Raw genomic sequence first — 24,061 nt, 5'->3', positions numbered from 1 at the left:
TTTTTTCCACAAGCAATCACAAACCAGCCTGCAGGATGGCAACTGTACAGGTGGATGCCTGAACTCCTCCCACAATTGCTGAAAGGGGGAGAGAAGCACAGTCCCTTGACCTTGTTGGATGGAGTGGAATAGATATCCTGGAAATAACCGAGTCAGGCTCACATCAAGGGTGCCTGGGGTGGGCACCATTGCCACCCTACTCAGATCCCCTCAGCACATACTGTGATCCAGGAAGCTCGCCAGGCACAAGCTTGACCTTGTAGGAAAGCATTCCTCTGGCCATGAGAGCATGCTCAGCATGAGTGCCAGGCAAGCGGGAGGAACCCCCAGGAGCAGCCCTCACCAATGGTGACATAGAGGGCATTGGGGTGACTCGGGGTGTGCTCCTGTTTTCCAGGGGGCTCCACTGGACGATGCTCTAGTTGTCCAGTGACAACACACCCTGAATGCTTTGCTTCCTCCCCTGTCTCACTGCCCCACCTTCCTACTAATGCTTCCTGGTGTCACTTCCCAGATAAAAACACTCACACTCCGTAGAAAGAGGGACGGAGGGAGGAGGGTGGGGCCTTGGTGTGTGTCACACTTTATGGGGGCAAGACATGATTGCAAGAGGGACTTTACCTAACAATTGCAATCAGTGTAATCTGGCTTATTGTACCCTCAATGAATCCCCAACAATAAAAAAAAAAAAAAAAAAAAACCACTCACACTCCAATATATCTCTCAGGATCTGCTCTCCGTCTGAGCTGTCTGTCTCAGGGTCTGCTTCCAGGAAAACCCAAACCAGCAGTGCCTTTGGGCAATTTATTAGGAAGCACCCCTCAGGGTGAATGGGGCTTCAAGTGCACAGGGTTTGGCATGCAACCCTCCCCAGGTCCGACAAATTCCAACACCAGGGTACAAAGAGGCAGTGACAGGTGGGCTGGATTTCAGCTCTCGGCGGACTCCTCTGCTGGACATCTATGCCCTACACAGAGGCCCTGAGGCAACCACAGACACATTCTCTCTTCTCCAGGACTAATCTGAAAGGATCAACAGACCTACTCCAGAGGCACACGGGAAACAGACCTCCAACACGAACGCCTCCAACAGGCTCTGAACATTTCCTAGGGATTCAGGGAGGGGGCTGGGTGTGGAAGAAAACAGTGCAAGGTTTGGGGTGCAACTGATCTGGGAGTTCAAATCCTTCTACCATGTAATCATGGTGTGACTTTGGGTAACTCATTTCACTTGCCTGAGGCTTCCATTGCCTCAGCTGAAAAAGAGGGAACATAACTGCAGTGGGTACAAGCTAGGAAGCAAACAGCGTGGCTGCAGTGCCTGGCAGGGGAAGCTGCTTTTTCCAGATCCTCGTCACCTCTGCACCCCAAACAGCCTGCCAGGTGCCCCACCCTGCCAGCCTGACCGGGACCCATGGGCATGAGTCTTTGAGGTTCTGTGACACTCAGAACCAGATCAATGCTGAGCTAGTGTTGGATTCTCTCTGCTGCTGAGTGCTCAAGTATAAATGTTAAAGGGAAAGGAAGCCAGCTGACTCAGGTGCTGGTGACAAGGCTCACGTCCCATCTGTTCTTCCCCTCCCCCACTTCAGGTTAGGCAGGAGAAACAACTCCCTGACCACTCCTTGCTGAGTAAACTGATGCGTGAACCAATAACCCCTTGAGAGATTCCTGTGCCAGGGGAAGGCACTGAGGCTGCTTCTTTATTTCTTGACTCTTGTGCTGGGAGGGTAAATAGTACACAGCTCTCCCTGGATTTCTTAGCAGTTTCCACTGGATGTTAAGCTGCCCCAGATTTTCCTTAACCTGGAGGTGCATTTAAATACGAATGGAGGGCCTCCTTATCTATGCAAAACCCTGCCAAGCTTATTCTTTCACCCAGGGGAAATCACCAGTGTGACCTGTGAGAATTAAGATTCTTGGTGCCTGGAGCTAGGGACCATGCGTCTCCAGCCTCCCCATAGCCAGTCTGTTTCATCCATTAGGAACAAACACCCACAGCCACATTATCCAGGTCTCACAAAAAAAATTGGAAAATAGGAAAAATAAAAGGTATTGGCTTGATATAGTTAAAGAAAAATATGCAAACTCAAAATCAACAAATAATCAAATGTTTATAAAATATTGGGTCCACTTTGTCCATTGTTTAGTTCAGTTTTCATTAAAATGTTATTTTATCTGAAAACAATTTATGAATCGGTTACCTTGCTTTGTAAGAACTCTGGAGTTCACAGAGAAAGCACAGGTGATAGTAAATTGAAGGAGTTACTATTCGTAGTCAAGTAAGTTCAAAAGCAAAATTCTAAAAATTCCCCACCATGTATTTTGATACACATACATATGATGCAGGTGCAGTGTAACGTTTGATACATAAGGTAAGATGAAGCTTCTGAAAGTAAGAGTCCCTGGGACCAATGAATATCCTAAAATGTCCCTGAGGAACTCTTTACCAGAGAATACACCCTCTTTGAGGAGGTCCCTGTTTTTCTTCCTAGGGATGCTGATTTGAGAGCCAGTCACTGGCCCCTGTAGACATACACAAAAAAATTCCTATTATTTCAGGGGAGGGAAATGACCACTTTGTCTCTTAAAATGAAGAAACTTCATGACCAGCAACTGGCACACCTTCCTCCTACAGATTTGTCACACCTATTTCCTGCAGAGATGTCGGGAAGACTTTTCTAAGTCTCTGGCATCTCACTGCCATCTCTCCAGGGAGCATGTGGAGTGCAGAGTCCTTCCAGAATGGTCACCACCAATGTGCTAGCCATGGAGGCTGCTCCCAGCTTCCCACGTGGGTTCTCACAGGCTGCACCCACCCTCTGAAAGGCCCTTTTTCCCCAAAGCCACTTCCCACCTGATTATGGCTTCTGTCAGCATCTTTAGAGCAAGAGGTAGCTAGGGAAATCCCCACACTGAGAGCATTCCTTAGATATTTGTTTTCATGCCACTTCAAGGAGCGAGTTGATTTCAAATACACACTTTAGAACTGCCTGAGCTTGCCTCATCTTTTCTCCAATTAATGTAAAAGGCTCAGGGCAGCCGTGTTGCCGCTGTGAGGAAACCCTGTGCAGGCCCGGCTCAGAGATGCCCTGGGCAGCTTCCAGGCCTAGAGAGGTGCCAGCAGCACCAGCTGGGGACAGATAGGTGCTGGGTTTGTCAATGAATAATTCACATTCTTAGAGGGCCCTGCTGATACTTGGCATCAAGAAAGGTTCTTTCTAAGCCCCGCCAGTGTGCAGGCAGGTGGGGGTTCCCTAGCAGAGGCTGGGAGAACTTGGGGGAGTGAAACTGAATCCACAGACTCTGCTTCTAGGCACTCAACTGGCATCTCCAGCAACTCCTGAGCTGCCCTCCCAGGCAGAGAGTGAGTCATCGTCAGCATCACAAGCCATGCTGCCTGGCCCCAGAGGGCTGTTGGCTGGGACATCTCTCCCCTCCTCCTCACAAAGCTTTGCTCCTGGCTCCTCTCCACCTCTCAGTTCCAGCCAGCACTTAGGAAGCCGCTGCCAGTCACATCTCACAGAATCACAAATTCACAGAAATACAGAATTCAATCCAAAAAATTTATATTGAATCTAGGATGTACCAGGCTCTATTCTGGTGCAGAGGTACAGCCTACACAGAATAACTACAAACCCAAATTCTCATGGAGTTTACATTCTATTGGATGTTATCACTGTAAACCAATATGATCTGGTCTCCCCTGGTGGGAAAAAAGGTATAAGGGATTTAGCATTAGCTCTGAACCTAACACAGTGCTGGGAGCTTTGTATGAGTCATTTAATTCTCTTCCCCTTGGCCAGGCATGGAGGCTCATACCTCTAATCCTAATACTCTGGGAGACCAAGGCCAGTGGATTGCTGGAGCTCAGGAGTTCGAAACTGGCCTGAGCAAGAATGAGACCCTGTCTCCAAAAAGCATTGGGCATTGTGGAGGGCACCTGTAGTCCCAGGTACTTAGGGGGAGGCTGAGATAAGAGGATCACTTAAACCCAAGAATTTCAGGTTACTGTGAACTATGATGCCACAGCACTCTAGCCAGAGTGACAAAGTGAGACTCTGTCTCAAAAAGAAAAAAAAAAAAAATTCTCTTCCCCTTCACAATCCTTGAAAAACAGGATTATTGTCCCAATTTCACAGACAAAGAAACTGAGGCCCAGGAACATTTAGTAAGATGCCCAAGATCACAGAGATGGTAGGTGGTAAACCCCGATCCGTTTTCTAAGCAGGTGACGTTTGTCCTTCACAAAATCTCCCTATTCCTGCAGCCCACATTATTAGCTTCCCTTTAAAATAAAATACAAGCTTGGCTGCTAAGGCCAACATTTAGTAAGTTTGTGTGCTTGGACAGAGGACTCAGTCTTCTCTTCTGTAAAATGGATTGACAGCACCCACCTCCCTGGTTGTAGTAAGGATTAGATATCAGGTTCACAAAGCCTTTTGTCCAGAGCCTGGTGCTAAGGTTCATAGATGTGAGCCATCATTAGGAGCTATAGTACCTTTAACCTTTGATATGAATAACTGAGTAAGGAGGAAATGGTAGGTTATAGCTAGCAAATCATCCCTAATAAAAGAGAATGAAAGCGTACTAACTAAGGCTTATAAAAGAAAAATATGTTGGGCGGCGCCTGTGGCTCAGTGGGTAGGGCGCCGGCCCCATATACCGAGGGTGGAGGGTTCAAACCTGGCTCCAGCCAAACTGCAACAACAAAAAAATAGCTGGGCATTGTGGCGGGCACCTGTAGTCCCAATTACCAGGGAGGCTGAGGCAAGAGAATTGTCTAGGCCCAAGAGTTGGGGGTTGCTGGAGCTGTGACGCCACCACACTCTACCGAGGGCGACAAAGTGAGACTGTCTCTAAAAAACAAATAAATAAATAAATAAAAAGAAAAATATGTTTGCTGTGAACATTATATATGTGTATATATATATATACATTTTTTTTTTTTTCGAGACAGAGTCTCATTCTGTTGCCCAGGCTGGAGTGCAGTGGGATCAGCCTTGCTCACAGCAACCTGGGCTTAAGTGATCCTCTTGCCTAAGCCTCCCAAGTAGCTGAGACTACAGGTGCCCACCAGAGTGCCCAGCTAGTTTTCCTATTTTTAGTAGAGACAGACGTCTTGCTCTTGCTTAGGCTAGTCTCTAACTCCTGAGCTCAAGTAATCCTCCAGCCTTAGCCTCCGCGAGTGCTGGGATTATAGGTGTGAGCCTGCTGTGAATTCCCGGCCTGCTGTGAACATTGTAAATGTAGTAGGTGTTCAACATGTTACGGCATTTTGATATTTACTGTCATGACTTTAGGATACAGGCAAGATGAATTCCACATTGTCACAACCTGATCCTCCATCCTAGGGGCCGAGTCTGTGCTGCCCGTGCTGCCCACAGTGAGAGCTGCCAAGTCTCGCTGTAAGGTGACACTGCCAGGTGTGGCTTCTCAGTGGGGCCCCTGCCAGTGTGGCTATGCTAAGCATGTATAAATGTTCTGGGTGCCTTGTTGAAATATCGATGGTCTAGAAGTATAGTTGTATTAAGCTTAGGCAATATTTCACCATCACAGCCCTTTGCTTTCCTTACCTATGAAAAAAGCCACCAGGTGACAGACCATCTGCTCCCCTTTACAGCCTTTCACCTTTTGTCTGTGTATCAGAACATCTACCAATTCAGTGGGTAGCTCATAATTCAGTGGTTGTGCCACAGTGGGACGGTTCTTCGGGGCCTTGGGCGTGCTCATTCACATGCCTGTAGTTGGCTCCCGGAGCAGCTGGCTAGTCAAGGGGCCCCAGGCGGGATGGCTCATCTCTCATTACCCAGCAGGACTGAGATTGTTCATATGGTCTCGCAAGGGCTGTGAGAGTGAAGACACATCTCACTGTGCCAAAGTCAGTCACTCAGTCCAGGGTCAGTGTAGGAAGGCACTGAAAGTTACATGGCAGGGGCTGCAGGTACCAAGGTGAGAGACTCAAGGTGCCAAAGTACCTGGTAAAGTCCAAATATGGCTCAGAACATGCTTGGCTGATAGTGATCAAACTCTACCCAGTTCAAATTAAGCAAAAAAAAAAAAAAAAAGAGAGAGAGAGAGAGAAGAAAAGAAAAAAAAGAAGAAAAATGCATTTCATTGGCTCGGATGACTTCTGAAAGGTGCAGGGTGGAACAAGCCCTAGGGATGCCTGCATGCTGAGCCTAAGAAAATGTTGTCAGGCTGGGCATCATGGCTCATATGTGTAATCCTAGCATTTTGGGAGGCTGAGGCCCAAGGATTGCTTGAGGTCAGGAATTTGAGCATAAGACCTTATAGGAGCTTGTAAGCTAAAGTTAAAAAAATTGTAGCAGACTGTGGTGGTATGCTCCTGTAATCCTTGGTACTCCAGAGACTGTGCCAAGAATCTGAGTTACAGTGAGCTATGATCATTTACTGCCCTCGAGCCCAGGCCCTGTCTCTAGATAGATAGATGATAGCTGGATGGATGGATAGATAGATAGATAGACATATAGAGTTGTCAAGTAAATCAATCCCTCTCTCTCTTTCTCCCTTCCTGCTTTCTTTCTTTCTTTTCCTCCTTTTTTTTTTTGTTGCCCTGGGGAGAGTGCCGTGGCATCACAGCTCATACCAACCTCAAACGCTCGGGCTCAGGCCATTCGCTTGCCTCAGCCTCCCAAGTAGCTGAGACTACAGGTGCTAGCCACAATGCCTGGCTATTTTTTGTTATAGTTGTCATTGTTGTTTGGCAGGCTCAAGCTGGATTTGAACCTGCCAAATCTGGTATATGTGGCTGGTGCCCTGGCTGCTTGAGCTACAAGCACCAAGCCCCTTCCTGCTTTCTTATATGAGATTTCTTTTCCAGAAAGGGTCCTCCCATGGTTACACAGATGATCATTATCTCAAAAATAGCTTCCTTTCACTTTACCACCTCTGGAAGAAACAGCATCATTTCTAATAGCTTTGGCCAAAGTGCTGAGGAGGACTTTGATTGGCCAGGTTTGGGATATCTGGCTGCCCTGACCCAATCACTGTGGTCATAACAGGATACTCTAATTGGCCAGACCTGATCCATGGGTCCGCCCCTGTGGTGGGATTAGTGGAGTAGTATCTGCCCAGCCACACAGGCACTGAGCAGCAGTACCACAGGGCGGGGCAGGAGTGGTCTATCAGAGGATGCCAGACAGCATGCCTACTGAGGTCCAGGCCCTCAGGTGATTCTGGGAAGATGCTTGAGAAGACTAGCTTTTTAAAAATGCTCAAGAAAAGGCTCGGCCCATAGCACAGTGGTTACAGTGCCAGCCACATACACTGAGGCTGGAGGGTTTGAACCCAGCCCGGGCCAGATACACAACAATGACAACTGCAACCAAAAATAGCCAGCATTGTGGCGGGCACCTGTAGTCCCAGCTATTCGGGAGACTGAAAACCCAAGAGTTTGAGGTTGCTGTGAGCTGTAATGCCACCACACTCTACCAAGGGTGACATAGTGAGACTCTGTCTCAGGGAAAAACAATAAAAAAAAAGAATAAAATAAATAAAATGCTCACAAAAAAAGACAGGAGAAGACCTTTTCTCTCATTCATATAAGTGCTCATGGCACACAGGAAGCGATCCCAAAGTAGAAGACCACGTTATACCATCCTCTGGGAAGGCATTTCCGGTGAGCTCTCTACTTCTTGGTCAAAAATAGACTCCACTGAGATAGACTCGACTTGCCATATTACCCATACTCTGGCCTGGTCTCCATCTTTTGTTACCAGGAGGATCACACATAAAAAGGGCCCCAGCTTCTGTAAAAAAGATCCTAAAGCAAAAACTCACCAGTCCTAGTCCTTGGAATGTTCAGATGTAAATCACTTCCCCACCCTAGAAAAACAAGTGTGCCCTTGGATGGCCCTGTGAGAACTTCCAGCAGGCTTACTACAAGACGCCTCTGCCGCCTTGCACAGATCACCTTCTCACAAGGGCGTGCAAGCACAATAGCCTCATCCCTCTTACCCTAGCTTCCCCCAGACACTCCCCAAGCAGGACACGGAAACTCTGGGCCAGGCACCAAAAATGCTACTGAACAGGTATCCCTAAATCCCTTCTTCTAAACCAGGGGTTGGCAACTTTTTCTGTAAAGGGCCAAATGGTAAAATATTCTAGGCTTTGTTGGCCAATGGGCAAGATCAAGGCTATTAGTTGGGTATTTATATAACAAGAGAGAAAAGAAATTTCCACAAATTATTTTCAATTGTTTTTTTCTTCTTCTTTTTTTTTAATCTTAAGTTCGGAGGCTACACAAAAAGAGGCAGTGGGATGGATTTAGCCTGTGAGCTAACTCAGTCCCTAAATTGTCTAGTGGAAACAGCCACAAGGTGAACGGTATTTATACTGGGAAAGGACTGAAAAGGTAAGAGACTCAAAATCATAGCCTCAGACGGGGAGAGGCAGGAAAGCTGTGAGGGCAGAGTCTGAAAGAGAGTTTAGGGAAATTTGGAGGAGGAAGTGAGTCTTTGGGGGCAGTAGCTATAACAAGAGCGGGACAGAGAACAAGAGAGTAAGAATAAAAGGAAAATTTTACAGTACAGTGGTCATCCTTCTGCATCCATGAGGAATTGGTTCCAGGACCCCCAGGATACCCAAATCCACTGATGCGCAGTCCCTTACCCATATGTGTAAAATGGCAAAGTAGTTGCATATAACCTGTGCACGCCTTCCTGTGTACTTTTTAATCAATCTAGATTATTCAGAATACCTAATAAAATGCAAATGTTATGGAAATAGTTGTCCTACTGCAGTTTTAGATAATAAAGGCAAGGAGGAAAAGTCTGTGTTTGTTCAGTCCAGATGCAACCTTCCATTTCTTTTTCTGGATTTTTTCCATCTATGGCTGGTTGAATTCAGGAACGTAGAACCCAGGGATTTGGAGGGCCAACTGTATTTTCTGTGCCTTACAAATGGAGGGCAGAGGCTACCATAAACACTCAGTTGCTTTCAATTATTGTGAACCCTGGATTGATCTTTTTCTCTCATTCATTTTCTTTAGAGTCTCATTACCTGTCACCCAGGTTGTGGTGCAGCAGCATTATAGCTCACAGCAACCTCAAACTCCTGGGTTTAAGTCCATTCTCCTGCCTCAGCCTCCCAAGTAGCTGGGACTATAGGCACACTGTCCTGTCAGCTAATTTTTCTATTTTTTGTAGAGACAGGGTTTGGCTCTTGCTCAGGCTGGTCTTAAACTCCTGGCCTCAAGCAGTCCCAATCTTCTCTCCCTCCCAAAGTGCTAGAATTCTAGGCGTAAGCCACTATGTCAGGCCTCCCTCCCTCTCTTTTAATGTGACACAATGCTGAATCTGCACCAAGTGTAGATGGCTTTCTGTGGGTTCCAGACATGCTAAGCAACTGATTCTCTCACCCATCACCTCTCTCCACCTGAGCTGTGCAGCCCCCACTCTCACCTTCCTCTTCTCAACCAACTCCTGATCATCCCTTTTCTGGGAGATCTTCTATGGCCCACTCACTGAGCCCTCCACTCCTAACCCACTCTGTATCCACTTGGGGAAAATCCTAAGCGTTTCTTGAGCTCCTTGCTTTAAAATGGGATCACCTTCCCGCCCCTGCTGAAAACGAGGCCATGTAGAAAAAAGGCCTTTGCAAATTGTATAAGGGCTAGCTAGGCGCCTGGGAGCTGGTTTTGGCATTCGGTTCTAAGAAGGATTTATTTCTGTCCTCTCCAGGTGAAACTTCAATGCCCCCAGAGAGCCAGGTCTCCACGCAAACAGAAATACAATGTTAACCGGGGTGTGTGTAAAACAGCTTGTGAGTTAGGGATTTGCTTCGTGTCAAACAATTCTAATCAGCTTGGGGATAGGGGGTGGGAGTGGGCTGACTTTTCTAGCAAAGTCTCCTCGTATTCCAGGAGATTATTTTTATGTGTCAGGAATTTTTCTTTCTTTCTTTTTTTTTTTTTTGAGACAGTCTCACTTTGTCGCCCTTGGTAGAGTGCTGCGGCGTCACAGCTCACAGCAGCCTCAAACTCTTAGGCTTAAGCGATTCTCTTGCCTCAGCCTCCCAAGTAGCTGGGACTACAGGTGCCCGCCACAATGCCCGGCTATTTTTAGAGACGAGGTCTTGCTCTGGCTCAGGCTGGTCTCGAACCTGTGAGGTCAGGCAATCCACCCGCCTCGGCCTCCAAGAGTGCTGGGATTACAGGCGTAAGCAACCTCGCTCGGCCTTACATCTCTGGAAATTTTGAGCGTCTCTCCCTCCCTAGACGCTTCCAGCCCCTACCTTCCGTAGCTCAGCTCAGGACTTCATCTGGAACTTCCTCCTGTGAGTTTTAAATAAAACAGCCCCCGCAGTTGACTGTAATTAAACATACACTCCATCCAGCTCGGCGTCTGCACCTGCCGCTGGGAGCCGCTTCCTCCGGACACCTGCGCCCGGCTGCCCTCGCCCGCCGCGCGCACGCGCACTGGCCCGCCCCGCCCGCGACCCCCGCGGCGCCGGAGGAACAGATGGAGCGATTATCCCCCGGGTTCCGCCGGGAGGCCCCCGCCGCCCCGGGGAGCGTTCTGCGGCGGTAAGACACATAATTAGACGCGTCAATGGACAATGCTGCGGATTAGAGGGGGTGGGTCGCATAACCGAGAACAGGCTTTACGATCGATCCGCGCTCACGCCCACCGCCGCCCGGGAGGCCAGCGGCCGCTGGTACGCACACGTGGCCACACCGCGTGCCGGGTCTCCACACCCACCGAGGCATCCGGCCGGTACAGGCAGTGACCTCACCGTCCACCGACAGTCCCTTCACCCTGCCCCAGGAATGAACCAGGCAAGAAAAACCCACCGGAGGCCTTGGGGGTCTATCCCCTCCTCTCCTGAGGAGCCAGGTGTGACCTGGAGTGACTCCTGCCACCTCCCCAGGCTCTACAAGGAACAGCATTTAGCGTAGGTAAAGAGCACGGACTGCAGAGAAGTGAAGGTCTTCCAGTGGACGACGCAGCAGATTAGGGCAGGGAGGACTTGCCTGGCCCACGAGTGGTCTGAGGTGTGCTAGTCGATCTCAAACCCTGGCCTGGTCTTCTGTAGAATGGAGGCAGTCTCTGCCCTGCTGGCACTCGTGGGGCAAAGTGCATTTGAGCTGAGCTCGCTCAGGGCAGCTCAGATACCCACCATGCGTCAGTTTGAGCCTCTGGGAAAAGAAGCCAAGATAGAAGTGCAGTGTCTGGGAATGACAGAGGGAGAGGAGACAGGAATAGGCAGGGAGGGCCTTGGGCCAGGAGGAGGGCTGACCTGTGCTAAGAGGGGAAGGAGGCCCAGCAGGGAGAGCCCACAGTGCAGCACAGATGGGGAAGTGGGTGGGAGTCCAGGACAGGGCTGTCTGGGAGAGGGGTCCTCACTGGACAGCACTGGCCAGTCAGTAGCCAAGAACAGCCTGGGGAGAGAGTGTGGCCTCAGTGTAAACGCCAGGGTGGATCCCATAGCGGAGGGGCAGCTGCTGGAGCTGTCAGCTCACCACTCGTTAGCAGGCTCGCTCTGGAAAAAAGAGCTGAGCTGTACACGCGGGAGGACGGTGGTAGTCAGTAAATGGAAGCAGACATTTATCTGTTAAGTCTGGGTTTTGAGCTACCACAGAATCCGAGGACATTTGCTGGGGAAGCTGGGACACGTAATTTCTTTTATGACAGATGGTGACAAGAAAGGAGATGCTTGCAGGGGCTGCTGGCCTTGAGACATAAGAGGTGTCCACATTGACAGGGATGAAGTCAACACTGAGGATGGTAGCAGGGAGGCTGGAGACTGGGACTGCTGGAAGGGCGAGGTGGGGCCCAGAGCTGCTCTTAGGACCTCAGGGCAGCAGTGTGGGAATTTCACTTCAGAGGAATTTGACTTACATCCATGGGGCTGCATCCTCTTACCCAGCCACTCTCCTTTCCACAATCAGCTACTGTCTTACCTTTTCTTCTGTATCTTTCCTCCACTATGCAGATTCTTCTAATTTGTATTTCCTCACCTTACTAAGTTGAGGTTGAAGTCTGACTCCAGCTTCATGGGTTTACTCAATGCATCTCTCACTCTCAACAACTGGTGGGGGCCTAAACCTTTCAACTATTCTCAGTTCAAATTTCTGACAGCAGGAATTGGATTATCCCAGCTCTTGCCTACTTAGACACCCTCAGAGAAGCTGGGCATCAGTACTTACTAAAAGTTTTTTAGTTGGTCCAAAAAAACTGGTGCAACCAGAGAGAAGAATCCCTGGATTAGTAAAGCTTTCTAGGCCCACAGCCTGCCCTTTGGTGAAGTTCAAGCCCAATCCAGTCAGCTGAGAGCCCCATGGTCTCAACATGCTCAAAGCCACCTCCATCAGCAGAGCTTTTATCTATAGAAGGACTGAAGTGGAGACGGGCCCCTGCATGACATGTGTAGGACAAGACAAGACTAGCAGCACTTAATACAATGCAGTGGCCCAACAAATATAGTGTAACAACTATTTCCATAGCATTTACATTGTACTAGGTATTATAAGTAATCTAGAGGCGATTTATTTATTTATTTTTTGTTGAGACAGAGTCTCACTATGTTGCCCTTGGTAGAGTGCCGTGGCGTCACGGCTCACAGCAACCTCAAACTCTTGGGCTTAAGTGATTCTCTTGCCTGAGCCTCCCAAGTAGCTGGGACTACAGGCACCCACCACAACACCCAGCTATTTTTTCTTGCAGTTGTCCTTGTTGTTTAGCTGGCCCGGGCCAGGTTTGAACCCGTCACGCTTGGTGTATGTGGCTGGCACTGTAGCCACTGTGTTACAGATGCCGAGCCAATTTATTTATTTTTGAGACTGAGTCTCACTTTGTCGCGACCAGTAGAGTGCGGTGGAGTCATAGCTCACAGTAACCTCAGACTTTTTTTTTTTGCAGACAGTCTCACTTTGTTTCCCTGGGTAGAGTGCTGTGTCATCACAGCTCACAGTAACCTCCAACTCTTAGGCTTAAGCGATTCTCTTGCCTCAGCCTCCCAAGTAGCTGGGACTACAGGTGCCCACCACAACTCTTGGCTATTGTTTTTTTTTTGTTGTTATGTTGTTGCAGGTGTCGTTGTTTAGCAAGCCTGGGCTGGGTTTGAACCCACCTGCCTTGGTGTATGTGGCCAGCACCCTACCCACTGAGCCACAGGCACTGCCCAACCTCAGACTGTTGGTGATTCTCTTGACTCAGCCTCCTGAGTAACTGAGACTACAGGCTCCGCCACAATGCCCAGCTATTTTTAGAGATGAGATCTCGCTCTTACTCAGGCTGGTCTTGAACCTGTAAACTCAGGGCAATCCACCTGCCTTGGCCTCCATAGTGTTAGGATTACAGGCACGAGCCACTGCGCCTAGCCTCTAGAGGCGATTTAAAGCATATCGGAAGATGTTCATAAGTTATATGTAAATAATACACCATTTTACACAAAGGACTTGATCATGGGTGGATTTTGGTATCCACAGGGGTCCTGGAACATTCAATCCTCTATGGATAGTGAGGGACAACTATACTGCTTTTAAAATAAACCATGCTGCTATAACGAAGTGAGGAAGAGCTACTGAGGAAGCACCTAGAAAATCTAAGCATCTGTCCTTGGCAAAAACACTACAAAACAGGAATATCTTGATTAACCAAATTTACATTTGAGAGCAATTGCTTCCAATGCAATAAGAATAAATGCAGTTATGAAAAGCCATACTTTAGGTGGTTCTTCAGTGACATGGGAAAATATTCATGACCTCACATTAAGAGAGAAAAAGGCATATAAAATGTATGGTTCTAATTTTGTTTTACAAACTCACATATACACATGCATTTGCACAGAAAAAAAGACTGGAAATAGAGATGCTGAAAAGGTAACTGGTTCTCAGGTGAGAGAGTTCTTCTTGAAGCTAAATGTGTTCAGTTCAGAGGACTGATCTTTATCCTGAAATAATATCCTTGTACTTTGGGAACATTAACAGGCTTTTATGAAGGAATGGTTTCAGCAGAATACTGGTGGGGTTGAGTTACTGATGCATATGAGAAATGAGAAGTGAGCAGCCTAATGTCAGCATCCTCTGCACCCCACCCTGTTTGTTTTGTTCCTAATTTTAATTTTTGCAGAAGTCTGAAGGCAGAACTCTGCACTAGAGGATAGCGTGGCAGGAAGCTCTTTCCTGCTCTCATCCCTCCAACTTTCCTTGGATTCGAGACTCTTCCAGATCGTGCCCTGATTCACTGGGATAGTGCCCACCACCTCAAGGGATGCTGCCCAGAGTGGGGACTTTATAGGTTTCCTGCCAGCGTTAGGGACCACTGGGTGGAGAATGCTGGGAAAGGGCTGGGGGGGGAAGGCAACAGGAAAAGACAGAACACGTGTGCCTATTAGGCCTAGAGATGAGAATGCCAGACTCGGAGAAGGAGGAGGAAAGACACGATTGATCTTTTTGATTAGAATGCTGGCATAAGTCATGTATAAAATACAAGAGAACCCTTCAGACTTTAGACTTCACCTTACAAACTCAAAAGGTGTGACCTAATCGTACATACCCTCATATTAACCTGTAACTGAGAACCAAGACTTGTGAAACAAAGGAAAACAAAAAAGAGCAAAGTGGCCTTGTATGCTGATTGAGGATTGCTACCCTGTTTCCCCAAAAATAAGACAGTGTCTTATTTTAAGGTGTGCTCCCAAAGATGTGCTAGGTCTTATTTTCAGGGGACGTCTTACCTTTCCTGTAAGTAGGTCTTATTTTTGGAGGATGTCTTATTTTCGGGGAAACGGGATAGGTATTCATTCAAGCTATTTAGTCAGTTAATTTGTTTTATTTGGTTTTTCTTTCAACAAGTGTCATTTAAAGGTGTTCTGTGGATAGAGTTGTGTGGGATCCAAAGCTGAAACAGGTATGCAAAGTTGAGATACGAAGTTGAGGTTTGTGTTCCTGTGAAGGAGCTGGGAGACATGTACGTTCCCAGCAGGGAGCAAGGCATACCCTGAAACCGTTATATAATAAATTGTTCTAGGAGCTCGGAGCGGGGAGGGGATTATTTCCAGCCTGGAACAATGAACAGTGACCTCCTCAAGGAAGTGAGGAAGTGGCATTTGAAAAGGGCCCCTAGGGATGAGTAAAATGTAAACATGCCAACAGGAAGGAAGAGGAAAAACCAATACAGGAGCAAACACATCAAGGAGAGAAAACACAAGGCAGGTGAGGGAAACATACCTTCGATAAATATTTGTGTATTATGAGCAAAGGAACAAAGTTCTGCAAGAGGCATTGGGTTGCAATGGGGCTACTGTTTTCAAGGGGCTTCTGGGCTAGAGGTCGAAATGCTGGAACTTCAGTACTTCAGGCCAGCTGGCCCTGGCCAAGGGACTGTAAGCCGGGCTCTAGAGTCTCAGCTATGCTTGCTGATTCTTCCCCTGAATGCTCACTCCAGTAAGAGCAGTCAGGAAATGTCTCCCTGGAAATAGCTTCAAAGACCACAGGTACCACTGTGAGCGCTTAAAATACCAGAGATAGAGCATTCACAGCACTGCTCCCAGCATGTTTAAGGTGTAAGCAGCAATATCCTTCCCATAGGTAAATCCTTTCTGTTGTTGTTTTCTTCTAAGTGCTTGGGTATCCAATCCCACATTCATCCTTTTCCTCTGGCTTATCTTTTCATGACTTTGGAGAGTAGTCTTCCTTATCTAGGAAACAAATGGCCTCCACGGAGAACTCAAAACAGCAAAGTCATTTATCTGTTTGACATGTGTTTGCCTGTTTGTTTTCTCCCGCCTTGAGACAAGAGTTGTGTCAACTGTGCGTGGCTGTGCCCCCATCACTTGAGAGACATGAATCAATTTCCCAGCTGCATTTATCACTTGCTGCCTTAAATCAAGTCTAATCAATGCTTCCTTCATTTGGTATGGATTGAAACTATATATAACACACTCAGAAAACAGGCAAGAAAAGCAGCAGATCACAAAAATTCCACCGGGGATTTAGATGGAATGATGTTAAGGAAACATTTGCAATCTTTGATTTGCTTTAATGCAGACCCTTGACTAAACAATCACAGAGATTTGTGTTTATGAAGCTTAACTTGCATTTATCAGACATGCAGTGACATTACATGTCAGATCATTTTATACAGGGGGATTTCTGCATCTTTAAAGATTTTATAATTAACACATTCTGAGGACTTGGTGTGTTTTAAATAGTTTTACTCCTATACTAAATTATTAACTCATTTCTATTTCCTTTAGAGGGTTCTGATTTGTCACCATTGATTATATGTAGGTCAACTTCCAGTTACAACATACATAAAAGAATAAAAATCTTTTTATAACAACTTATCCAGGAGTCCCTCTGTTTTATAGTAATCTTTAAAAAGGACTAAGAAAACTTGACTCTCCCTCTACTCCCCCTCATTCCTGGTAATAGAATTTGATCCTCACATCCAAAGTGGATTTTTCATTAGCAGGTGTGAAAACCGCTCCCCAGCTGTCAACCAATTTAGAATGTGGTAGGGAGCGGTCCTGTCTCATTTGTAGATTAATCTTGTGCTACTGAAAGATGATACCAGCTTAGATACTAGCACCTAAAACCAATGATGCCCTCAGCAAGGCCCCACATTATTCTTCAAGGATAATGGGAGAGACAGAACTAGAAAAAATAGGTCAATAATAATGCAAACCTAGAATATGAGGCAGTGTTCTGATTCATGGGTATAATTAGTATTTTTATCTAATCTGCTGAACTATGTAGACTAACCAATAGCCTGCCTCTGAAGTGATTACTGGGGCTGACTCATTTTCACAGGGCTGGCTCCCCCAGCGGCCTGTTAGGTAACTGAGATGTCAGACAATAACAACAAACCCTTACCTTGGTTTAATACTCCCCAGTTTACAAGTGTTTTGAACATACCATCTCATTGTACTGTAAGATAAGCAATAAAAGCAGTTCTAGTCTCATTTTTAAGATGAAGAGTAAGGTGCAAAGTCTGGCATACCTTGCAACCTGGCCACACCTGAGCCTTGGCTCTGAAACTCTACTCCACATCTCCTCAACCCGAAAAAGCCTTCGTTTTTCCAACTGTGCCAAGACTAGGCAGTCACAGGGGTCTACTCTCTGTTTTTCCTTCAACTTGTTTTTGTTCTCCCATCATCCAGAGTTTTTTGAAAACTCACGTGGTTATAGATCACTAAAGTGGTTTGGTGAGTTGTCTGTTAAAAAAAAAAAAAATAGACGGCACCTTTGGACATGTTTTGGGTTTCAGACCTAACGTAGTGTAGTGTTCTTACGCCTACCCTAAACAAAGACAGAGTAATGTGATATAACAAAGCTTCAACCTATGTGAACAAAAGAGGGTAAAAGAAACGCTGCAGACATCAGACACGGAGTCTGAAATTAAGGCACTCACTCACATTGTCTTTAATACTCATGAGAGTTGTTTAATGATCTCCTTGGCTTTGAGGATATCTGGAAAGGATCACGTTTGCTCATTCTTTGGGGAAGGGAGTAATAGGTTTTTTCACCCAAGACAAGTCTCCCTGAAGTAGATCCTGTCAAGATTCCTAAAGACAGACAGAAATTAAAAGGAAGAAAACTTCTGTGGCTTTCACCTTTTTTTTTTTTTTAAATTGATGGTCCCTTACTGGTCCTGCTTCTATGAGTGGCTGAGAACAGAGGAAAAGGGAGGAGCTGTCTCCACAACACTCCATTTATACACAGACCTAAACGCACAAGCAGAGTCACTGTTGTGGTTAGAAGTTGACAGCACGCAAAGGGATGGAACAGGTGAGAAATAGGGGTGTTGTTACAAAAATACAGCCCCCCCTCAACTGGAGTACCTGAGGGGATCCTGGTTTGCTTCATCCCAAGAGAAATCAAACAGTCAAAAGCAGCTTGGAGGGGTGACACCTGTGGCTCAGTGGGTAGGGCACCAGCTTCACATACCAAGGGTGGTGGGTTTAAACTCAGCCCCGGGGATTAACAAGCTGTGGTATATGTATACCATGGAATACTATTCAGCCATTAAAAAAAATGGAGACTTTACATCCTTCGTATTAACCTGGATGGACGTGGAAGACATTATTCTTAGTAAAGCATCACAAGAATGGAGAAGCATGAATCCTATGTACTCAATTTTGATATGAGGACAATTAATGACAATTATGGTTATGGGTGGGGGAAACAGAAAGAGGGAAGAAGGGAGATGGGTGGGGCCTTGGTGTGTGTTACACTTTATGGGGGCAAGACATGATTGCAAGAGGGACTTTACCTAACAATTGCAATCAGTGTAACCTGGCTTATTGTACCCTCAATGAATCCCCAACAATAAAAAAAAATAAATAAACTCAGGCCCGGCCAAACTGCAACAAAAAATAGCTGGGTGTTGTGGCGGGCGCCTGTAGTCCCAGCTACTCGAGAGGCTAAGGCAAAAGAATTGCTTAAGCCTAAGAGTTGGAGGTTGCTGTGAGCTGTGACGTCACAGCGCTCTACTGAGGGTGATAAAGTGAGACTCTTGTCTCTAAAAAAAAAGCAGCTTGGAGAGGCCAGCACATCAGGGATGGAGGGACGTGGGGGCTGTTTGGCAACTGGGATAAAGGGATTGCCCTTCCCCTGCTGGGATCCCCCAATCCTCTGGTCTGGCAGAAGGGGGCAGCCTGCAAGCCCCAGAAGCAGGTCTGGGGCTGCCAAATGCTTGAGCAGGGGGTTACAGGGGAGTTAAAGGCTTGCCGTCCAGGGGACAACAGCACTGCCCCCAGCTTCTCTGCCAAAGTACAGTGGTCCTTGACCTCCTCATAGCAGTTTACTTGTAATTCATGCTTGATCCCTGTCAGATTTAGGGGCCCAGAAGATAAACATGACATCCTCCTCTTGTTCTTCTTGGTCTCATAGGGAAGCATCTTGACAAAGATGGTGTAGGGGTCCCCAACATTCAGGCCCACATCGTCTACCAGGATCTCCTTGTCCTCCTCCGGGCCAGTGTTCTTCTTGCCCTCACTCTGGCAGAAGAGCACATACTTCCTGTGCGTGTTCATCTCCCCAGGCATTGAAGGCTTGTGCACTATCCCATCGTTCAACACCTTGATGATGCCATCAGAGGCAGCCACACCAGAGGCCATGTTTCTGGAAGTGAAAGGGTGATGGCAAGAACCAGAGCCAAGGACAGCCACTGCAGCTGCTGCCGGGATCGACACTAAGCTTTTAGACAAGACTGGATTTGCTCAACCTTGACTTTAGCGAAAGGAAATGAGGGGAGTTACAGGTGATACTTTTTCAAACTGGTTTCAGGTAATGTATTTATACTACTGAGGGGAAATGCATTTTCAATGGTCGTAAGAATTTGGAAACTCTGGGGAGCCTGAGAGAAATCTTGAACACATTTTGACAAAACTGTTACAGTGTTCAGGAGTTAACATGCATGCTAAATGGCACAGTCACCCACTATCCTAGTTACAGAAACTAGAATTCATATTAGAAATACAGATACTCACAACCTTTATAAACCCAAAGTAAAAGGGATTATACTCTTTCTTGAAATAAAAATATACTACTGAGGTCTATCGTATTTCCTTTCCTTTCCTCACCAAAGCAAATTGATTTATCTCATTTGTTCATTCATTCAACAAATATTTATGGAGGGCTTCAGAGTGTGGGCACAGATGATTAAGTAACAAGACATGACACAGATCCCTCTGCCCCAGCAGCTTAAGCTCAAGTGAGAAAATTTACATCTATAATATTAACGGACACTTACACTTCTAGTCCAGATGGAGTAATAGGGACCAGATTTGTTCTCCCACCTGATACAACCAACAAAAACAGCAGCGATAGATGAACAATGGTTTTCAAGACACTCAAAATGAAAGAGAGCGATCCCGAGGGGAAAGGAAAAAACAGGTAAGTCCTGTGACTGCCCTACCTACTTACTACCTTGAAAGACAACCCAGGCACAACCCAGGGGATGCTGCAGACTTGGGGAGACCAAGGCAACTAATGTCTGCAGGACAGGATAGAAATCCAAAGAGGAGAAAGAGTCCTCCTCTAGTATTCAAGAGAGTATTTAGTGATGAGGGCTGGGGAAAGAACCATCCAGAAAGATTGGAAGGAGCAGTGCTCAGCACTCATACAGGGAAGAGTGCCTCCTTCACTCAGCCATACTGAAAATACCCCTAAATTGTAGGGCACAGGGAGAACACTTGGGAACATCAGCGCTGAGGAATAACTCATCCTAGAATGAGCACTGCTCTGGAGTCACACTATTTCCAAGCCACTTAGCTGCACTCCCAAAACAAAGCTAAAATATATCTGTAAGAATAAATATCTAGCATCCAACATGGTAAAATCGCAATGTCTGGCAGCTGATCAAAGATTACAAGGCATGCAAAGAAGCAGGAAAACAGGACTCATGATGAAGACTATCAAGAATTTATAAAGAACTCTTAAAATGAGAAACCAAGAAAACAAGTAACACAGCTTTAAAAACTGCCGATGATGTGAACAGATAGGTCAAAAGATAAGTAGATGACAAGCATATGAATAGATGTTTGACACTGTAAGTCTTAGGAAAATGCAAATTAAAAACCTCAACATCTCTGCACCTATTGGAATAGTTAAAATTTAAAAGACTGACTAGATCAAGGGAAGACAAACATATGGACAACTGGACCTTCATGCACTACTGTGGGGAATGTAAAATGGTACAGCCATGTTGGAGAGCAGTTGGGCATTTTCTTAAAACATTACGTATACACCTACCATATGGCTCAGTCATTCCACTCCCAGATATTTACCTAAGAGAAATGAAAGCATATGTCTACACAAAGACTTGTACACAGATGCTCATAATGCTTTATTTATAACAGCTTCAAACTGGAAACAATCCAAATGTCCATCAATAGGTAAATGGACAAATCTATTCAGTGAAATAATACTCAGCAATGAAAAAAAGAAAACCTGACACATGCTACTAGGAGTGAATCTCAAAATAATTATACTGAGTAAAATAACCTGACCAAAAAAAGATGCATATTGAATAATTCAATTTACATAACATTCTAGGAGATGCAAACTCACATACAGCCCCGGCCAGAAACTGCAAAATAATTAATTAATTAATTAAATAAAATATTAAAAAAAAAAGAAAAGAAAGTAGACTGATGGTTGCCTGGGGGTTGGGGACAAGCGGACAGGTGGGAGGAAGGAATAACAAAAGCACAGGGGGAGACTTGGGGACAATACTTGGTGTACACACATGCCAACATTTATCACACTGTATGTTTTAAATACATGCAGTTTATTATGTGTCAAGTATGTCTCAGGAAAGTTAAAATGAAAATATTAATGACCTCTACATTCTAGAGACTCTAGCAGTAGAACAATGTATTATCTCCATCTAGACCTTTAAACTTTAAAGAAACAAGTTACAACAGGAAACCAAAAGGCATAAACATTAGCTCACTGAAAAACAGTGCTGTACAGTTATCCCTCATAGTCTGTGGGAGATTGGTTCCAGGACTCCCAGCCCTGCAGAGCTGAAAATCCTCAGATGCTCAAGTCCTTAATATAAAATAGCATAGTATTTGCATATAACCTACCCACATCCTCTCATATCTTTTAAATTATCTCTACACTATTCATAATACCCAAATACAATGGAAATAGTTATAACTATTAAATTATTATATATATATAATTTTTTTTTTTTTTTAAAGACAGAGTCTCACTCTGTTGCCTATGCTTGAGTTCCTCAGCATTAGCTAAGCTCACAGCAACCTCAAACTCTTGGGCTCAAGCAATCCTCCTGCTTCAGCCTCCCAAGTAGCTACGACTACACATGCCTACCATGATGCCCAGCTAATTTTTTCTTTTAGTAGAGATAGAGTCTCGCTCTTGCTCCGGCTGGTCTTGAGTTTCTGAGCTTGAGCAATCCTCATGCCTTGATCTCCCAGAGTGCTGGGATTCCAAGCGTGAACTGCCACACCTGGCCTGTTATGCTGTATTGTTTAGAAAATAATGACAAGGATAAAAATGACTGTGCATGTTCAGTACAGATACAATTTTTCCTTAAATATTTTCAATCTGTAATTGTTTGAATCCACAGATGAGAAATTCACAAATATGAAAGGCCGACTATATATACTAAGAAAAGGCTTGGTGCCTGTGGCTCAAGAGGCTAAAACACCAGCCACATACACCTGAGTTGGTGGGTTCGAATCCAGCCCAGGCCCGCCCAACAACGACAGCTGCAACCAAAAAAAAAAAATTAGCAGGGCATTGTGGCAGGTGCCTGTAGTCCCAGCTACTTGGGAGGCAGAGGCAAAAGACTTGCTTGAGCCCGGGAGTTGGAAGTTGCTGTGAGCTGTGATGCTACTGCACTCGGGTGACAGCTTGAGGCTCTGTCTCAAAAAACAAACAAAAACATACATATATATATATATATACGCACTAAGAAAAAATACAAAGTGAAAATAAGAAATTCTAATTCAGTAAATAAAACCAAATGAGATATCCTCTACAACGAATAAAACCACTTAGAAAGTCAATTACTTGGAGCATCATGGCTGTTTCGTTCTCGCATAGTGCTATGGTTTACAGCAGTGGTGCCCTCAGGTTCTGAAACCTGAACCGTACTCTTCAGTTGTTCCCCAAGCTCCTCTATCAGGGACCCAGAGACTCCAAAAGCCCAGGAAGAGGCAAGTGGCTTTTCCTGACCAACATCAAGCCTCTGGACAGCTGTGTTTCTGCACATCCCGCCGTCATCAATATGCAGGGCACTACTTTCCTCAAGAAAAGGACCTAGCAAAGAATTGACTGTCTCAGGCTGACTCTCTTTGAGCTCTTCTTGTTCTGAATCTGAGTCTGAGTCTTCAGTTCCAGATGATGGGGTGCTGTCTGATTCCTCTGAATCGCTTGCCTCTGAACTGGAGCAAAGTGTCTGCTGCTCGGAAACTGACTGGGCTGCTTTTAATGCAGTTTCTTCTTCCTGGACAAGAAGTGCTGCTGCCTCCAGCTCTTCCAGTTCTAATCCCAGCTGAGCTTTTGTAAGGGAGACTTCCCTTAAGGCTTCTGCAAGGGCTGCCAACTTTTTGGACCTTGAAAAACATTTTAAGAAGAAATATTAGGACTACTCATTAATTGGCCTGGGGGCAATAGCTTCAGAAAAATAAACAAAATAAAGTTAAATTCATACTTCACACCATGATAAATTCAATAACAGATCAAAGATACATATGTAAAAAATGAAGCTATTGAATCATTATAAGGAAACACAGATTTCCTTTATGACTGTAGAATGAGGAAGGCCTTTCTAACAATGACTCAAAATTGAGAAGCCACAAAATAAAAGATTGGTAAATTTCAACTAATAAAAATCAATGTTTGGGGGGCCAAAAAAAAAAAGAAAAAAAAAAAACCATGAAGTTGGGTGGTGCCTGTGGCTCAGGAGTAGGGTGCCGGACCCATATACCGGGGGTGGCAGGTTCAAGCCTGGCCCTGGCCAAACTGCAAAAAAAAAAAGAAATCATGAAGTCGAGGACTAAAGCAAAATTAGAGAAAATATCTGCAACTCAAATCATAAACCACAGCCTAATTCTCTTTAATAGAGTTCTTAAAAATGGATGTAACAATCTAACAGAAAAATGGGCAAAAGATACAAGCAGATAATTTTCACAAAAGGAAATACAAATGATTCTTTTCTTTTTTTTTTTTTTGTGGAGACAGAGTCTCACTTTATGGCCCTCGGTAGAGTGCCATGGCATCACACAGCTCACAGCAACCTCCAACTCCCAGGCTTAAGTGATTCTCTTGCCTCAGCCTCCCGAGTAGCTGGGACTACAGGCACCCGCCACAATGCCCGGCTATTTTTTGGTTGCAGTTCAGCCGGGGCCAGGTTTGAACCCGCCACCCTCGGTATATGGGGCCGGCGCCTTACCGACTGAGCCACAGGTGCCGCCCAAATGATTCTTAAATATATAAAAAGACATTCAACTTTAGTCAGAAAAAAGAAATACAAATTAGGCTCAGTGCCTGTAGCTTAATGGTTAGGGCACTGACCACATACAGTGAGGCTGTCTGGTTTGAATTCAGCCTGCGC

The 24,061-nt window shown here is 45.7% G+C and overlaps 1 protein-coding gene and 1 pseudogene across 2 annotated transcripts in view; both read right to left on the bottom strand.

Moving 5' to 3' along the window:
* Window positions 1-10,492: 10,492 nt before the first annotated feature.
* LOC128591299 (cofilin-1-like) lies at window positions 10,493-19,427 on the bottom strand (annotated as a pseudogene).
* A 1,378-nt stretch (window positions 19,428-20,805) lies between these two features.
* SHQ1 (SHQ1, H/ACA ribonucleoprotein assembly factor) overlaps window positions 20,806-24,061 on the bottom strand; it is a 151,905-nt gene continuing 148,649 nt past the window's right edge. For both annotated transcript variants that reach the window (XM_053599049.1, XM_053599050.1), the window contains one exon: window positions 20,806-23,060. In XM_053599049.1, coding sequence (XP_053455024.1) covers window positions 22,508-23,060 — 553 coding nt within the window. In that variant the 3' untranslated portion in view covers window positions 20,806-22,507. The remainder of the gene's footprint in view (window positions 23,061-24,061) is intronic.

The sequence above is a fragment of the Nycticebus coucang genome, chromosome 8 (assembly GCF_027406575.1).
Source record: "Nycticebus coucang isolate mNycCou1 chromosome 8, mNycCou1.pri, whole genome shotgun sequence".
Classification (NCBI taxonomy): domain Eukaryota; kingdom Metazoa; phylum Chordata; class Mammalia; order Primates; family Lorisidae; genus Nycticebus; species Nycticebus coucang.
The sequence above is the reverse complement of the archived record's forward strand: the minus strand, read 5'-3'. Positions and strand labels throughout refer to the sequence as shown.